The following is a 19,783-nucleotide window of genomic DNA, read 5'->3' on the forward strand; positions in this document are numbered from 1 at the left end:
TATTGCAGTTTTAGGTGCTTCAACTTAAGCTTTCTTGAGTAACTGATAGAAATGATGACTTATTCCTCGATTTTAATGTGTGAGCACGTAAAAAATACTTTAAAATAAAAAGAATACCCAAAGTAAATTGAGAATTTCGAGTAAACAAAAAATAAAGTTTTAAATGTTGCATTTGTTCCAGAAGAAAACTTACTTCGATTTTCTCTTTTAAATAAAAGAAAATTAGAATTGTGCTTCGAAATAGAAAAAAATAGAAAACATTATTGTATGTATCTGAAATTGATATATCTTCTCTTTTCATTGCAGGAAATCTTTACTGGTACAAATTATGCATTTTTGCCACAAAATAGATGTATACGTAACTAAAAAAAACTAATTACTCTCATCATGAAATCCAAATTTCGAGAGCATTCTATCATCTTTGTGGTTGTCACTCACAGACTCATCCCAAGGGATTTCCCAATCGAAGCTTTCATTAATTAAGCTGAAACCTTTCTTACCCTCAAAATTACTTCCAAAAATTCAGACATTGAGCAATTTTTATGATTATTATTTTATCCACTAGCAGGAGTTCTCAGACACCCCCCTCTTAACATTTATGGAATATATATCACTCTTGAAGCATCAACTACGCCCATAGCATAGAAGGGGGGGGGGTATCCCACTGTTTCAGGTCAATAGAAGTCTCAAGGTCACCTTTGAAAGTGAAATCCTCAAGGACTAGTTCACCCAAGTCACTAGCTTGCAGCAACAAATCACCGCTTATTGGACGGCCCGGGTTTTTAAACTGCGTTTGTTGTTTTTGGCCACACCTGAGCCGCTGTATATATAACAGGTAGTCATCACCAGGGTCAGGGTCGCAAGAGTCAATTCGTCGTCTGAGAAAGGTACATCATACAGGTGAGATTGTCGTCGGTTCTTATTTTCAGTGTCGGTCGATAGGAATTTTTATTCATGTAGCGGCGTGTGATAAGAGGTATTTTTTAAGATTAGGACTACTGTAACTGAATCTAAAGTGGTTTTAAATGAAAATTGGGGATTTTAAGATAAATTTGAGTGTCAAATGAGGAGAAATGTGGAATAATATCCAATATCTTTTAATCTGTTATTCCTGTGGGGTTTTTTCCCCTTTCGAACATAATGTTGAAGAATATTAATGAAACGGGTTTAATGGAGAAAAGGGATTCTTGATATTGATAAAGTATTAATTTAACTTATCTTTTTAAAAAGTATTGTGTTTTAATATGGATTATTAAATATCTGAGTGGCTTTCTCCTAAATGCAAAAACATTCAGAATTCAATAGAATATTCGGAAAATAAATATGAGAAGTCAAAGAGTATTCTACTTTTGTATTTTTAAATTATATTTCATTCATACTCTCATATTAATAAAGATGTGCTTTTGTACAGAAGTAAGTGAGAGAGTATATTTCATACGCTTATTTCGGTGGTACAAGGAGCGTCTTTTCTAACCTCAAAAGTTCTTTTTTTTTACTTTTGTCTTCAGGAGGGTTGCTTGGGAAGGTTTTTGATCTCAGTTTGGGGGAACTCTCGTTCTGGGGATTCTTCATAGTACTTAAGGGAGTTAATCATCACCTTTTGGAGGGGGAAGGGGAACTCTTGTGCTAGTTAGACGTTTTAAATTGAAAAGGAAATTATCATCAGAACAGGGTTTGGCAATAATTTCCTTGCCAAATACAATAGTTACCTCTTTATGTGTGCAATATTTTTGCTACAGAAATATTTTTTATGAATGGTACTGATGTAGTTTAGAGATGGCATTTTTCTTTTGCAGCGTAATTTGTAATTATATGTAATTAAGTAAGGTTGTTTTCCTCATTCATGTTTTTCAGGGGTTTTTTTTTTTTATTATTACTTTCATTTCGTTCATTTCAAGGTAGATGCATTTTTGAAGAGCATAAGAAAAATCATGTCATGAGACCTTCCTGAAATCATTTTTAGCGGTTAATATTATAGAAATAACAAACAAGCATACGATATAGTACGCGTAATAGCAGTTTATACAACTTCCACTGTGTGACGTCGTTTGAAAAGCAAAAAGAGGAAACTGACGCAGTAAATTTTATAATTGTTTTAGATAATTTTTCATTTAAATTTCTTGTTATAATTTTTAGTTATATTTTATGACAATTAGTTTCTATTTCATATAATAAGTTTCACTGTCAATCAGTTATTTAATTTTAACGTATCCACATAATTATAAAAAAAGAAGTGACTATTTCAAGATTTTCTTGCCATAAATTATAGGGTCTGTTCGGGTAAAAAGGGCATGAAATACAAGTTTTTCAACTAAGGTAAATATTAAGTAAAGAAATTGCTTATAAAACTTAAATTTTTTGGTCGTTATTTTACATTACATTAATAAAGAACATGCAGCACTGAATTTTCGGATGAAAAAAAATGGTTTAAATAGCTAAATGGCCTTTTCTTTTTCTTGCGTGTGGGATCTGGAGTGGAATAAAGTGGTCATAATTTAAAAAAAATAATAATCTAAAACCATCAAAAATAACCGTGATTTTTTAATGCTCAATACACCTTGATCTTTTGGAGAATTTTACTGGTAATATTTTAAATATGTTATTAAGCACTTGGACGATTATAGTCAAAAAATATGATCACGGTTCCTGATAAACAAGTCATTTTCAAAATTTTACTTAATTTGTAATACTGAGTGCTTCAACAAAAATATTTTCTGCCATTGCATAATTATAACGGTCATGTTTTCAACATTCTGAAAATGTTTTGAGTCGTGCTGATCTTCAATGATGCAGTTATTTCTTTAATTTTTGTCAGATTTCAATTTTAAATGTTGGTACAATTTGTGAAGTGCATCTCGGGCAAAGTAAATGGAACAAGTAAAATAGTTCATTTCGTATATTTATTCATTCATTTGCTAAAACTCTTACGAACTAATTGATTCATTCTCATTAATTTCTTTATTCACTTACTTTCTTATTCATTCACTAATTCAAATCACACATTTAATAACTTACTACTTTAGTTATATAAGGGGAGAATGTTGTACATTGGGACGTTTGCACCTTGGGGCACTGCTAATTTCTAAGAATCTATTTTTAGCAGCCATGCTTTTGTAATCTCTAATAGTAACCTTCACCCCTAAATGGTGCCATAGTAAAAATTAGCATCAAATGAGTAAAATTGAAGATTTTGTGAGAGAAAGAAAATTTTATGACTCCAAGGTGAATATTTTCTTCATTTTTAATTCATTATCTGTCTTTTTATTTGTAAATTTAATCATATGAATTTTATTTTATTATAAAAAGAGTTGCACCTTAAATATTTTACTTATGAGAAAATAATGATAATACATCCTCATTGACCATCATTTTGGTTTTTCTTAAACAACGTGGTAATTGTACATTGGGACAGCCAAACATTTTGTACCATATGACACGTTCCCAGGTACAACATGTGCATGGTTCTTAATAATTAAGATATGTTTAGGAACATGGAACAATGTTCTAATCTTATGTAATCTTTTAAACACATTTAATGTTAGATAATAATTCATAATGGATTATTCATAATTCATAATTAATTATTCAAGATTTAATTCACTTCCTTTGAAAAACTTTTTTTTTTTTTTTGGTTTTCTGGTGCAAAAATGGCTCAAGTATATATGGCTGTATCCTGAATTATGAAGACTTTCCCATAATACAACAGGATGTGTCCCAAGATACAATAGGAGGTTGTACCTTGGGACAGCTTGGAAGCTTTACTTTAAATGGCAGGCAATATTTTATTTTCAAACTGTCTGAATGTTAAAAAATATATTGCATAGAAGTGTGTTGGGACATTTTAATGTGACTTTTAGATTTTAAATTTGATTCATTTAATTGACGTTAAAAATTAAAATATGAAAAGTGCCCAAGGTACAACACTCTTCCCTGTTTGTTTATTTTTTGTGTATTCATTATTTCATCGATTAATTCCTTTATTCATTTAAATAAACATATTTTTATTGTAATTTTTTTATTTAAATGAATAAATGATTTTATCCTTAAAAAATTATATACTATAACTTGGACATATATAGGACAAAATGTTAATTTTCTTCTTTTATTTAAAGTACAAATACTTTACAAAATGAAAAAAAAAACATTTGAAGTTTTTATTGTCTTTTCATTATAGTCTAATTTTCAAAACACAATGTCATTTTTCTTTTTCGATTTTATAATTTTAAGTTATCTAAATTATTTTACTTTGCCAGAGCCGACAGACTAAGTTTATTTTACGTTTCAACTTTTAAAATATGGAATCTCTTACAAAACCGCTGTACGATTTCTGAATGCGAGATTTCAAAAAATTATGAAACGCTTTGACATGTTCTAACTAATACGTGATTTTTTTTCTCTTTTTAGCTCTGCTACTAAAATGAAGATAATTTTCGCCCTCTTGATCTTAAGTAAGTAATCTTACCTAATCTACTTTTATGTTGTAATTATAAATACTTTTGGCCTCTTTGCTTGGGCGATATATTTTTTTTAAACAATAACGTGAAAATATTGTAATTGCAGAAAATTAACCTCTTTTTTATTGATTTGCTTAAAAAGGGTTTAGTCTTAAAGTTTACCATAGGGGGGGGCTGATTTTTTTTTTTTTTTTTTTTTTTGAAATTCAGAATAAAGGGACTGGAAACAAAACTTATGTAGAACCCAATTGCAGTAAATGTAAGTCAACGAATATTAAATAATTGAGACTCTGTTATGGAGGAGACTGTAAATCAGAAAAAGTAAATTTTATAAAAAAGAAAAAAAAAAACTTAAATACAAAAAAAAAAACCGGCTTCAAAAAATACCCAGGAACTAAAAAGCAAAAAATAACTGATTACACTTACATTCTATTTCCTACCCAAACATAGAAATGAAATTTTTTTTACAATTCCAGTAAAAAAATTAACTAAATTAAGCACCGAATTATAAAATAAACACGGATTTAAATTACTATACGATGAATTATTTTAAATACCTAACTAATTATATACGATCTCTTAATTTTTAATGACCTATTGAAGTCGGGGCCTCCTATAAACAACTACATAACGTAACTGACAACCCACCGAATCCTGAATTAAACACTTTTTTAACTATAACGCGAAATTAGTCTTTAAAACTAAACCTACTCAGTTACGCTAGGTAGTAGTTTATAGGAGGCCCCGACTTCAAAAGGTTATTGAAAATTAAGAGATCGTATATAATTAGTTAGATATTTAAAATAATTCATCGTATAGTTATTTAAATCAGTGTTTATCAGTGTGTTGCAGTCCCTGATGCAGAATATTACAATCAAGAAAGTGCGCTCTAATAATTGCTTCCAAGCAATAACTTTAGAATTATTGTAACGATGCAATTAGGTGTGTTCAATATTTCCAAGTTTTATTTTTAAATAAAGAGTAGGAAAGAAATCTCTTATTTCATAACCTTGACATTAAACAACTGCACTGGTTCACATTATTGGTTCAATTATATTTGGAAAACAAAAAAGAAGCAAATAGAACAGTAACTTTGAAAATAAACAACGATTCTTTATAAGTCTCTGTATCTCCAGAAATAGGAGAGGGTTTCCCAAATCGTGTACGTTACCCAAAGCGGATAGGCATTTGTGGGTCATTCTCAAGAAAACGTAATTTTTTAATGCAAATATTTTTCAATTTCGAAACCTTTTGATTTCTTTTTTTTTTTTTTTCATTCTTACATGAAAGTGTTACCTACTAGAAGCAACCATAAACAATGGCCCAGCTAAGTAACAATTATTTTACTCATAAATAAATAAAAAATAATAATGCCTTGTTCACAGATATAAAAAAAAGAGGAAAAAATTTAATGTTTAAAAATTGAGGCCAATTTAATATCAAAGTAGTAATTTTGTTCAATGTGCAAGCAATGAATAGAGGGAATCTAATACTAAGTTCTCTTAACTAAAGTACGGATTAGTTAGTAGTTATCCTTTTAGTTCAAATGTGTGTTAAAAAATAGTATTTAGTAAATTTGAGAATATACTGGTAAATTATAATTGTGGTAGAATGCCTAAGATTGACATATTTCCCCTCCATAATTTATTTTCACCTCAGAATTAATGACATTCATAAGGTCTGTCACGGAGGTGAGATTCACGGAGATGAGGAATTTTCCGTTAATATAGGCCTAATGGACACATTTTTCAGGGAAATATGTTTTTTTTCCTTGCTACAATCTGCACATGTTAAGCATATGAAAACATGTTCATTTCTTTTTTTACATTAATTTACATCCCTGATATTGAAGTTCACGGAGGTGAGAAGTTACAATAACCGCATTTAGTTTTTAAAACAAAATCTATCTTCTTGTTTTTCGACAAAAATCTCAGAACTTTTTTATGGCTGAAAATAAACAAGGGGACTCCCTTGTGTTATGGAAAATAAAATTTGATGTCATTAATGCCACGTATTAATGAGGAATGGCATTTTCTGTTTAGGTAACGGAGGTGAGAATTTTTTTGTGTGACTACTTATCCTAAGAAACGAACTAAAACACAATATTAAAAAATTAAATATACTTAAACAATTAGTATTTGAGACACTTGTGAAAGGAATAACACATAAATAAATATATATATTAATTAAACAAGTTATTTAGCAACATAAACAGTCAAACAAGGTTTGTGACATGCTACGGAAGAATTCACATATTGTGAACCAAAAATATACTAAAATAAAAGCTATTATTAAAAACTTGTTGGCAGGTTTAAATAGATATATTTTTGATGAAATTAAAAAGCATTGTTAAATGAATTGTTCTTAAGAATTTTTTCTGTAAAAGTCGTGTGACAGAAAAGTTACACTTTTTGAAGAATGACCCTTGTATGCTGCCACAACGTGTGCAAGCGGCAATGCATACGTATGTCGTGATTACCCTAAGACCCCCCAGTTTCAGTAGGATCCAGTGAAGCAGTGGTGAATGACGTAACAAGACTGGCATGACGTTACAAGACTGGCATGACGTAACAAGACTTAAAATACAATCAAGTGCCAATACTTGGGACAGTTTTGAACGTTTACCTTTACGTTTACATTCGACTGAAGTACTCTATTTTTAGGATGTGCCTTAGTACTTCACCTCGAAACAAGGAATAGATGTGTAGATATGTCCTTTTTAAAATAAAACAAAAAAATGTTCACTCTCCCAAGTTAGAGACTTCCCTCCCTAACTTGGGACACTTATTGTTTTGATCTTTCTTTCATGTTTTCAACAATAGATAATAGTTTGGGACACCAACTATCATTTTAAAGAAGTTTATTTTACAACAGAATAAAAAAAATACCATTAGATAGAAATAATACAATCTTGTAAACTTTTAATGATTTCAGAATGTACACTTGCTCCTGAAAATATTGAATGTCTCCCAAGCCTTCTTAATTCTTTTGAATGTAATATTTCTTCTTTCCCCTCTATATTTTTAAGCATAAAAGCAATTAGTGACCCGAATAATTATTAACGCAGCTTATATTTAGCTCTCTATGGTCCTTATTTCACATCTTTTCATTCATTTTTTTTTATTTCATAATACTTGAAATTCACTACAAATAAATTAGCATCATCTATACTCTGTGCTTCATTTCCATTAGTAGAACTAATATATGTAATATTTTGGCAAAACGAGTATTGCTCATCAACAGATGCAAACTTTTTCAACTGTGACAACTGTTCTGTCCTGTTATGGTATGAAATATTAAGAATAAGAACGTTTAGAATAGAGGAGCTGCCCAGGGCGGCAGAATCTGTAGCTAGGCCACTGCTCATAGACACTTTTTATGCCTTAGTACCCTAACTTAGAACAGGGTCCCAAGTTTGGAGCTATTTGAAATTTCTCAAATTTATGAATAAATAAGTTCAGCTGAATTAGCTGGGTGGAAATGAATTTGCCCAAATAAAACACATGTACATAGCCCAGATGAATTGTGAAACAAATTCAGTCTAATGCTTCTCAGTTAGCGTAGATAACCAAAGTTATTTCCGTACTTCAAAATCGCATATTTTTCTGAAATTTTCAAAATCATAAAAATAACCCATAAAGCTGATACATGAATTTTCAACTCAACATAGCCTCATAAGATAACTATTCATTTATTCTGTGACACCATTTATTTCTTACTGGTGAAATACCAGCAGGTGTACCAGCCGTCAAAACTAAATTCAGCAAAATGTCCCAAGCTAGGGTACTGTCCCAAGTATGGGCAATTGACTAAAAAAAAAACTCATAATTTCTAAAAAAAAAACTGAAGGTATGTAACTTGTGAGTATTTGAAGACCAGCTTTTTTTTTTCATTGCCAATAATATTACGTTATTCTGACACTGTCCACCTACAAACTACGATGGTCATTCCGTTTTTTTTAACTTAAGTTTTTCATATAATTATTGAAATAAAAAACGTGCTTTCGGGCAAAGTGGTTTGGGCAAAGCGAGTATACCCATTTTCTATACCTTTTGTTGGCAAATGTACTGACTTGGATTTTCTATTTAAACTGAACAAGTATAACTTTGAAAAGTTATTTTTAATGATGGCAATTAGCTATTGATTTAATCAATTATTTCTTTATGTTATACAAACGAATGTGCTGATTTAGATGTTTAATTATAACTCGATAAGTGTAACTTTATTTATTAACTTTTGATAATGGCATTTAGCTGGTCAATTGGTTTAATCATATATTTCTTCATTTTTGACTGATAAATGTATCAAATAACAATTAATTAAGCTTACCCGCTTTACCCGAATGGCTTACCCAATTTAGGTCCCCTGGTACGGAAAAGCACGTTCTTCGAGTGTTTGTAATGTTGGATAATAAATGAAATTTGAGTTTGAAATAATGCAAAAATTACTTTTTATTTTGAAGCTCAAGATCCTTTCTAGGAAATAAAACCGAAACTGTTACGATAAAAAGCCAAAAGCTGCAATTTTCGATCGTTCTTCGTTAACCTACCCGCTTTGGGCCACCCTCCCTTATGTAAGAAAATAAAAACCAGTTTCTTAAACGATAAACGCCACAAGTCAACTTAATTTGGCTGAAATCTTACTCATTTAATGGTATAATGTCAATGCATATATTTTTTACACCTTAGTAACTAACGTGGTATGATCAAGCGTTTTAGAATTGTATTTATTTTATTAATTATCTTTTTTTTTTTTTTCATTTTTTAGTGTTCGGAGTGATTATACTAGAAGCAGCAGCGGTGGTAAGTCCTTTTACTTCATTATAATTATGAAAATATCAAAAAAGTTAAAATCTCTCTCTCTCTCTTGCATTTGAAATTGTTTCTTACACATAAAATTTTCAATGACTTTTTAACAATATTCTCTTTATTGAACTTTGAAATTTAAGAAAAAAAAGCCATCAACGTTTTATATTTTGTACAGCTAACTCAAAAAACAACAAATCACCTTGTAGCACAGTGCTCATTATAATATCACAGAATGATAATAGCATGAAAAATAATTTGTGACTTCAAAATTAAAAACAAAAACAAATAAAAGCCAAAATTGGAAGAAATTAAATGCCTCTTCATTTGTTAAGTCATATCTTTAAATGTAAGAAACTAATTAAATAGCATTAAAGTAGTTTACAAAAAAAAAACCTTTTCTAAGGACAAACCATTGTTTGCAACCTTTCATCTAAGAAAGATATCTAAAATATTAAGAAAATGTTCAAAATAATGTAGTTCGCGAATTGAACTGATATCTTAAAATATGATATTATCCGTAGAAATTTTCTTCTGAAGATAAATCTAACTAAATGTGTTTTATTTCAAGCCAAATTTACAATATCTCTCTTGGATTAATAGCTACATCATAAATGACAGAAGCTAAAGATTATAATAAAGTCTGAAATTGCCCAAAATTTATAAAATAATGGTTTGACAAAGTTCAAATTATCTATATACAAATTAACTTTCAGACATTCCAGACAGAAATTGCATCTAAGATGCATAATCAAAACTGGAGGAACAAATTAAGACAATAAATATGTTCATAATTCAAAACTAAATGTAAAAACTAAAACAACATGAGAAAACAGAAAAAAAAAACACTTTTTGAAGATACAAATAATAATAGAATCATTCCATGTCAAGTTACTTAGTGCTCCCTACCTGGCCACCTCCGTATTGGATGAAACTTTATAGAGGTGCTGAGATCCCTTGAAAACTATCCCTTGCAATTTTTCAGCATCCAAGATCAAAATCCTGGAGATCTCCCAAAGAAGTGCTCCAAACTGTCGGGTCAGCTATTTTAAACGTATTGCAATGCTTAGGTTAAAATTGCAGAAAACGTTATTACACTGGAAGCTTGAAATTTTGAGAGGTTAAAAGTTAATTTAGTATGCAACGTACTGACAATCACTAGTATTTTAGCTTTATTACCGTCTTTTAGTATTGAAATTGAAAACAATTAATAAAAATTCCAGACACGTGTTTTGGGGTTTTAAAGAATCCCTTTTATATGAGCCAATTGATGAGTTTTCCTCTACGGTCGGATATCATTCATAGACTCACTTCTTTTGCGTGGAAAAGGAGTTATTGTAGCCCCAAAACTTTCGCTGATGTTTCTACGTTAAACCTGCTTCTTTCTTTTTCTTTTTTTTTTTTTTTTGTTGATGATGATGAAAACGCCCAAATTTTGACACGCAAAACAAGAAACAAACTAAGCAAAAAAAAATGGCATTTGAGAATTTCGTTTTTTTTTCTCGTATTGCAGCAACTTAGTCAAAGAAAGAGAACAAAAATTTAATTCAGGAAACGAAGCAACGTTTAATATGACAGTCCTTCAGTCCTTGTATAACAGAATAAACTCCAAGCCATTTATAAAAAAGTGCAGGCTAAAAAAGTTTTTGAAAGCACTTAAAGAAGATAGATTTCACTTACAGCCTTAAAGACTGAACATGAATTCAGTGTCTTGTTTTTGTATGGTGTCCCATTTTCAATTCTTAATCTAAACGAGCATATTGGTTACACAAGTACACTAACTTTTCAAACCGTTTCAAGTGTATCCTGAAGAGCGGACTTGTTGATGATCGCACTGTTCTTCACAATTTTTGAAAGATCACCTTAAAAGAACTCGTGAGTTGCTATCTAAGAATAAGTCTTGTGACAAAGCAGAAGTTTTGCGTAAGGGCTACCCATATAAATCAAGTCAAACGTTTTTCAACGGGATTCAACACTTTGAAGATAAAGGGGAGCCCTTTGGCACATAGTGTCACTCTTCATCTCTCTCTCACCCCTCCTCTTGCTCATAAGTCTATCTTTATTAAAAAATGTGCGATGTCACGCTTCTTGTTACCTCTTCTCTCCCCCGTGTCACAAACTCTCACAATTTCACTTACAACCTACCCCTCAAAGTGTAACATCATTTGCGGACCACCCCATATGATATGTTACTTTTGGTTTAACTCAAGTTAAAGAGAAGTTCTGTTTCAATACACGAGTTACTTTCAGCTGGAGAGTTCCTCGTGACTGAATAAGAATGCGTCAAAAAGTTAAAACGTAATCTGCAAGTTTTAAGGAAATGTTTTTTTTTTTTTATTTTAGAAATCTAAAGCGAAGGAAAAGTACGCCCTGCCAGAAGGAGCTGAGTTACTAGTAGGACCCATCAGAAGTACTTTTACTTGCTTCGCAAATGGCTACTACGCCGATGTGGACAACAACTGCCAAATTTTCCACATTTGCTACTCAACGGAGAACTACGATGGAACCATTGCAACCCATCAATACAGTTTCCTCTGTGGCAATCAAACGGTACTTCATTTGTTTTTTTTTTCCTTAACTTGTTTTTATATCTGTACATTAACAAATCGTATTGGAAGAGATTTTAAATATATAAAAACTGATAAAATTTATATGAAGTTTTTTAGGGAATGAAATGCAACATACTAAATAAGCAGGAATGCCCATTTAGAGAGGAGAGGGGGCATGGTATAGACTGAGTTATTGAAATTTCTAGGGATGTTGCAAAGTTAAGGATTAACTTTTTTATCTTGAGTACACACTATGTTACATATTTACACATGTTAAGTATTAAACTTCAAACTTAGTTTCAGAACATAAACTCAGAATAAAAGATTAACACTGCTGAAAGCAATTAGGGGAGTACAGGGTTTTATTCAAAATTATGCAAATAATTGTTCAGAAAACTGATGTCAAATATAGCTCCCATGTTTTAAAGCGTGGCAGAAAACATAGGAATTAAACTTCGTATGCAAATCAACGTTTCCAACGTAAAAAAGCAGAAAAAACACATAAGTGTAAAAGTCGTGATTTCGCAAAAACCTCTTTTTTCACTGTCTGACTGGTGAGATTCAACCGTCAGGCTTTTGTTTCGAAAACAATGATTGTAAAATGCCACGACAACGTGATTTACCAGAATCCACGGCGAGGCTTATTATCGGGCTACTGGAATCCGGCCAGACATCAAGTGTAGCAGACAACGATGGAGGGTCAAAAATATTCATTACAAGATTGTAATCGATTTCAAAAAACTGGGAATGTGAGACGTTAGATAAAATAAGAGCGTCTACTTGATATTACAGTAAATGACGATCGCTAAATCCTGTTGACAATTTGTCAAGACAGAACAAATATACTCAGCTACGAAAACAGTTTCGTTTCGAAAAAGAGCTAAGAGTCGCACGACAATCGGCAATGCGAAATATGTTTCATCAGAGTGGAATGTACGCATATAAGTCAATATCTGTATTTTTGTCCACTGCAAGACATCGTATGAACCAAAGACGGTAGGCTACAGAACATCGAGCTTACAGTCAACGTGATTGAAGCGAACTTCTGCTCGCTAACGAGTCCCTTATCCATTTGCAGTGAGACACCAGACGTGTTTTGGTACAGCGAGAAAGTGGCACTCGAAACAACCCCATCTTTGTTCAAGAAAGATCATATTACATATGATTAATTTAATGCCATGTGTTGGAATCAGCATGGGGAAATGTACAGATCTGCATTCTGCATATCATTCAAAAAGGAAATTTGACGGCCCGTAGGTATGCAGGCAAGATTCTGAGGCTTCATGTTTTTATGTCACATTATGCGCAGCAGCAATTGGTGATTCCCTTCTGTTGACTCATTCAACTTGTCGTGTGGAAAACTAAAACTTCCTTGAAGCTCAAACAATAGAACGTATGGAGAGACAGCATGCCTTCCTGATCTTAACTCGACCCAGCACGGTTGTGACAAGATCAGAAGACATATTGCTGTATGACATAATGTATTTTTTACTGCATTTGCTACATTGAATTTGCTACACGCAATTGCTATCCACGTGTGCATTTTGTGACACGTGTATTCTCCATTTTTGCCCTTGCACTGCTATCTGGCAACTGTTTCTTCTCTTTTTGCTTGCTTCCCTGATTTTTTGAGCAATGTACTTACCACATTAAAATGTAATACTGACTCGGCAGTTAGAACAAGCTACCGTTTGTACAGATCCATAGATACAGATACATTTTTTTAATATATATTTCCAATACAATAGGCTCAAAAACAACTATCTTTGACCAAAACACATTACAAAATATACAATACAAAACTCAGAACAAAAAGTGCTAAGACATAAGTTCTCTAGCTTCTCGATAGCGGGGGAAAAAGATCCGTGAAGCTTTTTGACTCTTAAAAAGACAGTCATCAGTCACTTCAATTTTATTATGAAAAGTAGCACTGCTTCTCTATATAATTACTTAGTAAAGCTTACATACATTGGAGCATTGAAACGCAATCTATGTAGTTTTTTATGAGCTTCGGTCTGATTTGTTTCCTTATTTAGGATTTTTACTGTTAACAGAAATACCAACAACTTTATCATCTCATCGTCCTGAACCTCATACGAGGTTCTTACTTTAAAAACGATAAATTTTGGATTTCAAAATCCTAAAATTAATTTTTTTACTCATTAACACCATTCTTTCATGTGAAACACATATGAGATTTTGATATGACTTCAAGAATCATCCTTAAATGACATGACATGCCATATAACAATATCTAAATATCGATAAATTCATATAATTTGACTGAGCAGAAAAAACCATTCACATTTTAAACTGTCTGATAAACATTTTTATGTAAGTAAATATTTTATTATTACTTCATCTTCTATGTGTACTCTCGTTTTAAACAAAATAAATTTTCTAACAAAATGAAAGACAAGCCATGAGACATTAGACATCCTATGAGATTTGTAAAAAAAAGTAGGAAAAAAAAACTTTTGAAAAATAAATGCAGACAATTCACATTAGCACATCCTATACTTTGAACTTTATTTTTCCCTTTCTTTAGAATTCGGTCACTTGAGGATTAACTTTACTAAATAGCTCGAAATTCAGGCAGAATATGGAAGTGACAGCACATTTTTGTTGCAAAACTCTTTGTGGTGCACTAAGTATCAGGCACATTATGAATGATTCCACGTTCCTTTCTATTAAACTCTCTGTAAATGTATTTGACAATAGTATTTCAATTGAATGTGTTTGATAAATTTACATTGCGACACTTTTCAATGTGTTTCAGGTCTTTAATCAGTTGACGTTTACCTGCACATATCCAGAAGATGCAGTCCCATGCATTCACGCACAGGACTTCTATTACCTCAATGCCCACGTCGAAGCAGCTGACCCGGAAGTTCACTTCTTGGATGACCAGGACGTCCAGCGTGCTGCCCCTCTTATTGAACCTGAACTATATGGCAGAAGAGTAGTGAAACCTGTGGCTCAGTATCAACCGGTGCGAAGGAGATTTGATTTCGATAGTAAACGAAAATGAAAAGTTTCTGTTAGTCAAAAGATACATCATTTTTTTCTTTTATGGCCATTTCTACATTTCAGAGAGTTAAAAGAAAAAATATGTATGAAAACATTTTTTTTTCTGCTTCTAATTTTTATGAAAAGAAAGTAATTTTAAAAAAATGAAATCTGAAGCTCAAAAATTATCTTCGTAGTAATGGAGTTCTTTTTTTTACACTAATAGTTGGACTTCGTACATGAAAAGTTATCAAAAATTCTTTGTGCTAAAATGTGCTTAAAACCAACAGTCAACGTGAGGAAGGTACAGATCGTGAAGAAAATATTGCAGTGTTTTGCATTTTTTCTTCATTATTTGTGTTTTTTGAGTTGATTAATATTTTTATTCTTAGATCTATTGTTACGAAGATAATTTTCACTTACTGAGGCTTAATACGCCTTAAAGAAAAAGGCTACAAAAATGTGTTACCAAAAAAGAAAAGTAAGAAATTTTCAGATTGCACTCTCTATGTAAGTAATAGCTCCATTAAAATAAAGCTACGGTTATCGTGAAATGAACACAAATTTCTGTAATTTTATAGAATTATATCCTGATTTTTAGAAAATTTTAAAAGACTAATTTTAATTTTAGAAGTCTTTAAGTTCAATCAATTGCCAAACTAATGTTTTAAATGTTTTTATGCTTTTTTTTTCTTGCAGCATACATAAAACATAATTGTACCGCAATCACCATCGATATTTGACAACAACAAAACGTATTTTTTGCTAATTATGGTTTATCTTATTCTAACGTTGATTTTATATTTAGAAAATATTTTTACATTCACATTCCTTCTTATATTTTTTACGTGATAAAAAATGTGAACCTCATTTATATCAAATCTATGTTTTGTGATACTGTCAGACAAAAAAAATTCAAACGTCCAGTGGTTTCAAGGGCATTGTAAAATATCCATTTTTATGGAGAACCTGTATGATTTGTTATTTAAATTTGCATTAAAATATGAAAATTAGTGCCTATATGTTGAAAAGAAGGATCTTTTTTCACAAAATTTCCAAGTTTTTAGTTTCTTAAGACTATTTTCTTGTCTACTAGACAGATTTTGTGCGAAATTCTAAGTGTGCCAAAGCTGTAGCTTGTACATTGTGACTGTGTTGTGTAAATGCTTTATGTTCGTTAAATAAAAGACTTCAAAAATGTATGATTTATTCACCTATTTCATTTTTCAAGTTATGAACGCTTTTTAAGATGTGTAAAATCATGAGTTCACATTAATATGAATGTGTTTTACATTAATTCTCAAGTTTTTTTTTTTTTTTTTTTTTGGGTAAATCAACACTTTTTCTGTAGTTTATCAATTTCAAAAGAAAAGAATCATTTTGAAGATAATTTTCACCGTTATCGGTAAATAGTTTACGTTTTGACTGCTTTTTCGAAAAATTACAGTTGCAAACCGGATTATTATTCCCTGTGTCGTTCAGGATTTAGTTCAGGGCTGTCTTCTCTGCAGAAGCAACAACGGTAAAAGTAATATCACTGCACGAAAGTTAATCAACATAAAAAATGAAAACTATTCTATTTAGTATTTTTCTTAAGCCTAATGTTATGATCAGTCTCAATTGTTAAAATATTCTAAGAACTATGTTTCTTATATATACTTCAGCTGGTTGATTTTTAATCGTTAGACCAACTAAGGACCAACTAGACATAATTAATATACCGAGCAAATACTTCACACGACTCATTTAGTATTTGTAGAAATCGACATCAAATTACGGTGAAAAACCATAGACTAATAATAAGAGTAGACCGAGCTATGGCAACCCTTTTGCTGTTCATAAACCAAACCATGTGACTGGTGGATATCATAGCAACAGCGGGCGCTGATCGTAGCAGACGATCAACGTCCGCAAGAAATAAAATAACTAGATTTGATGGAACACGGAAGAATGATCTTTTATGAAGTCCGATTTGTAAATTTGTTATTCTAAGTTGTAAATATTTTGTTAATATAGTGAGTTTTTCGTTTAGATAGTATTGTGCATTTTCTTTAGTGAATTTCACCAACTCTCGAAGCAATTAAAGATGCAAGCGCCCAAAAAGAATCGGCAAACGGTAAGATTTTACCTACAATTTCAATTTAAGATACGGAATTAGCACATTTTTGCGTTAACGCAAAACGTTTACGCCATTACGTTCACGCCACCGCTGACATAGCAGTTCCGAATGAAATAAAAGTTACTGAAAACTGTGATCAAACACTAATTACTAATGTCAAAATAATGCATAACTAAAAGAAAAACAGTTCAATCTCTGCACCTGAAAAAAAAAATTATAATGAAAACACATTACGTCTTAAAATACATGTCGAGTGCCAAACTATAGATAATGTTGCCATCTAGCAACCATGCTGCCAAAGTTTTCGCCAAGCCTCCCACCAGTCACATGATGTATCCATGAACCAATTTTTTCATCAGCAAGTCTGGGAAAGCTCGGTCTACTCTTATTATTAGTCTATGTGAAAAACTATTCAAACATTCTATGACAGTTACGGTGAAAGCTAATATCTGTACCTCGTTTTGCGTATACAGATTGGTACAAAAGAACCTTCCTTCATGTGTCCCTTCCTTTATGTGTCCCTTCCTTTAAAAAACCTAGCAGCATCCTAGTCAAACCAATCGAATCAAAATTTCAGCATTGGTTTCTTGCAAGTATGCGTAGAAGATGGTGAGGATTTAAAAAGCGCAAAACCCACAGTTACAGTAACATAGAGAGAATTTCATAATTTTTTGAATCGTAGCACCCACTTTTTACTTGCGCAAACTGCTTGTTGGAAAAACTTAAATGACGTTGAAACAATTAGGGTAAAACGAAAATTGCAAGTGGAATTGCAAGTCGTTTGCAAGCTTTTGCAACGAAAACATTACAAATTCCAGAACTAAATGACAACTCAAAAGAATAAGTAGCCTTTTGGACGCAATTTTCAGAACTCACAGGGTTAGACGATGGAAGAAGCACCAATGGTGTTGTTTCCTTCCGTCAAAAGTACTACTTTTAGTAACTGAAATTGATAGAATAAGCAAAACAAACAACATGGAGCAAGGAAAACCTTCATTTTTCCAACGCTTAATTTTTAATTATTTTTTTTAATGTCCGATTTTGAAAATAACGCGTGGTCTTTATGACGTCACAAATGATGTACTTTGGCGCATCTGCCTACTGCGTTTCCACGTTATGATAATCAAGAAGCGAATTAAATATTGCATTCTGAGAATTGCAACAGTGAACGGCATTTCTTCATTTTTGATGTCACATCGGTATAAGAGCAAACAATGAAAGCGCACCGATTGAAATAATTGTCAAAAAACATTAAACTTAGCAAGTTATTTAAAAAATAGTCAATCCTATGTTTTCAAGCATGCTCTTTCAGAGAAAAGTACTTTTAAAATTTCGGAAACAACAGATATTATTTTTAAATATAGCAAAAAAATAAGCAGAAAAATTTAGTCCAATTTTTCCCACGCGTGACGGTAGTATCACACAAATAAGATACAGATAAATTTATTCCAACAGCACAACATGACAAAAACATTTTAAATCACAACAAATGTATTTTTTAGTTTCAAGTCTGCACCGATAACAGATTGTTTTTTTTACAGCTTGTAGTCACTGAGCCGTTATTTTCACTATGTGAGATAAAAGATTAGCATTTTTGCTTTTCTAAAGCCTCTTAGCATACTACCATTAAAATAATTTTCTTCAGAGAACTATTGTAACCCATCATACTCTGTGCTTGCGGAAAATATTTCAAAATATCATGAAATTATGATTTTTTTTTTTTAATAACATGAAAAAACTGAAAGGAAAATTATTATGGTCATTTGATAGAAGGAACTTGCATCCAACTGTTGCAATGTAATAAGGGCAGTTTTTAAAGTCGATAAATCAGGAACGACCACTAAAAAGTGTCAGAAGGAAGTGGGATAATCATAATGTTCATTTGAAACAAACCAAAAATTGTTTTTTTACTTCAATTACTCCGAGTGGGAGAATATTTATTCAAGTCATTCCAAAGGGAAACAGACACTTTGCTTTGCAAATTGCTCTATATTTCATTTCAAAACATGAACTAAACAAAAAAATAAAAGAAAAATTAATTTGAATTTTGACATCTTGAATTCAAATTATGTTTTTCGCAATCACGAGTGTGTGTATGTAGGCGTGTATGTTTGTGTGCGGGAGTATGTTCCTTTTTCGTGTAGGGGGTATGTGTATGTGTGTGTAGGCATGTTTGTTTGTGTCTGTGTGTTGGCATAAGTGTGTGGGTAGTTGTGTGTATGAATGTGTGCGTGTGGGGAGGGTATGTGTATGTGTGTGTACGCAATGTGTTTGTGTCTGTGTGCAGGCATGAATGTGTGGGTAGTTGTGTGTATGTTTTTGTGTGTGTATGTGTAGGTGTGTGTACGTGTTTGTGTGTGTATGTGTGTAGGTGTGTGTATGTGTGCGTGTGCGTAGTTGTGTATGTATGTGCGCGTGTGTGTAGGACATGGATGCAACCCGGAGTCGGCTTTCGCTATAGGAGCAGCATCGTGAGGAGCCGGTCGACGGTGGTGGTGCGGAGGGTGGCGGAGGGAAAATTAAATGATAGGACGCCAAAAACAGTCAAATGAGAACAATAAGCAATCGTGATTGCTCAAAAAATCCAGAAGTATTTACACCAAGTACGTCTGATTCCTATTCTAAAAAAATGTTTGTTCCTTTCAAATTCAAACATATTACTTTTGACATAAAATATGGAGCGGTCACCCTGCAGGACATAACGTCTCATTTTCAGAAGCAAGTTTCACTACTTCCTTCTTTTTGTGACTAACACTAACTAATTATGTAATTACCTAAAAAACAAAGTGTGTTGAATTTGATAAATTTGCAATAACAGATTCGGAGGACATTTTGCTGGAATGGGGT

General features: G+C 31.9%; 1 protein-coding gene across 1 annotated transcript; it reads left to right on the forward strand.

Moving 5' to 3' along the window:
* The first annotated feature begins 839 nt into the window (after positions 1 to 839).
* Positions 840 to 15,246, forward strand: LOC129229525 (U-scoloptoxin(01)-Cw1a-like). The gene is made up of 5 exons (XM_054863844.1): positions 840 to 900; positions 4,405 to 4,448; positions 9,222 to 9,256; positions 11,603 to 11,809; positions 14,588 to 15,246. Exons 2-5 carry the CDS (start codon positions 4,418 to 4,420, stop codon positions 14,837 to 14,839), a joined length of 525 nt encoding a protein of 174 aa, XP_054719819.1. The 5' UTR covers positions 840 to 900; positions 4,405 to 4,417; the 3' UTR covers positions 14,840 to 15,246.
* The last annotated feature ends 4,537 nt before the right edge of the window (positions 15,247 to 19,783 follow it).

This window comes from Uloborus diversus, chromosome 9 (genome assembly GCF_026930045.1).
Source record: "Uloborus diversus isolate 005 chromosome 9, Udiv.v.3.1, whole genome shotgun sequence".
In the NCBI taxonomy this organism is placed as follows: domain Eukaryota; kingdom Metazoa; phylum Arthropoda; class Arachnida; order Araneae; family Uloboridae; genus Uloborus; species Uloborus diversus.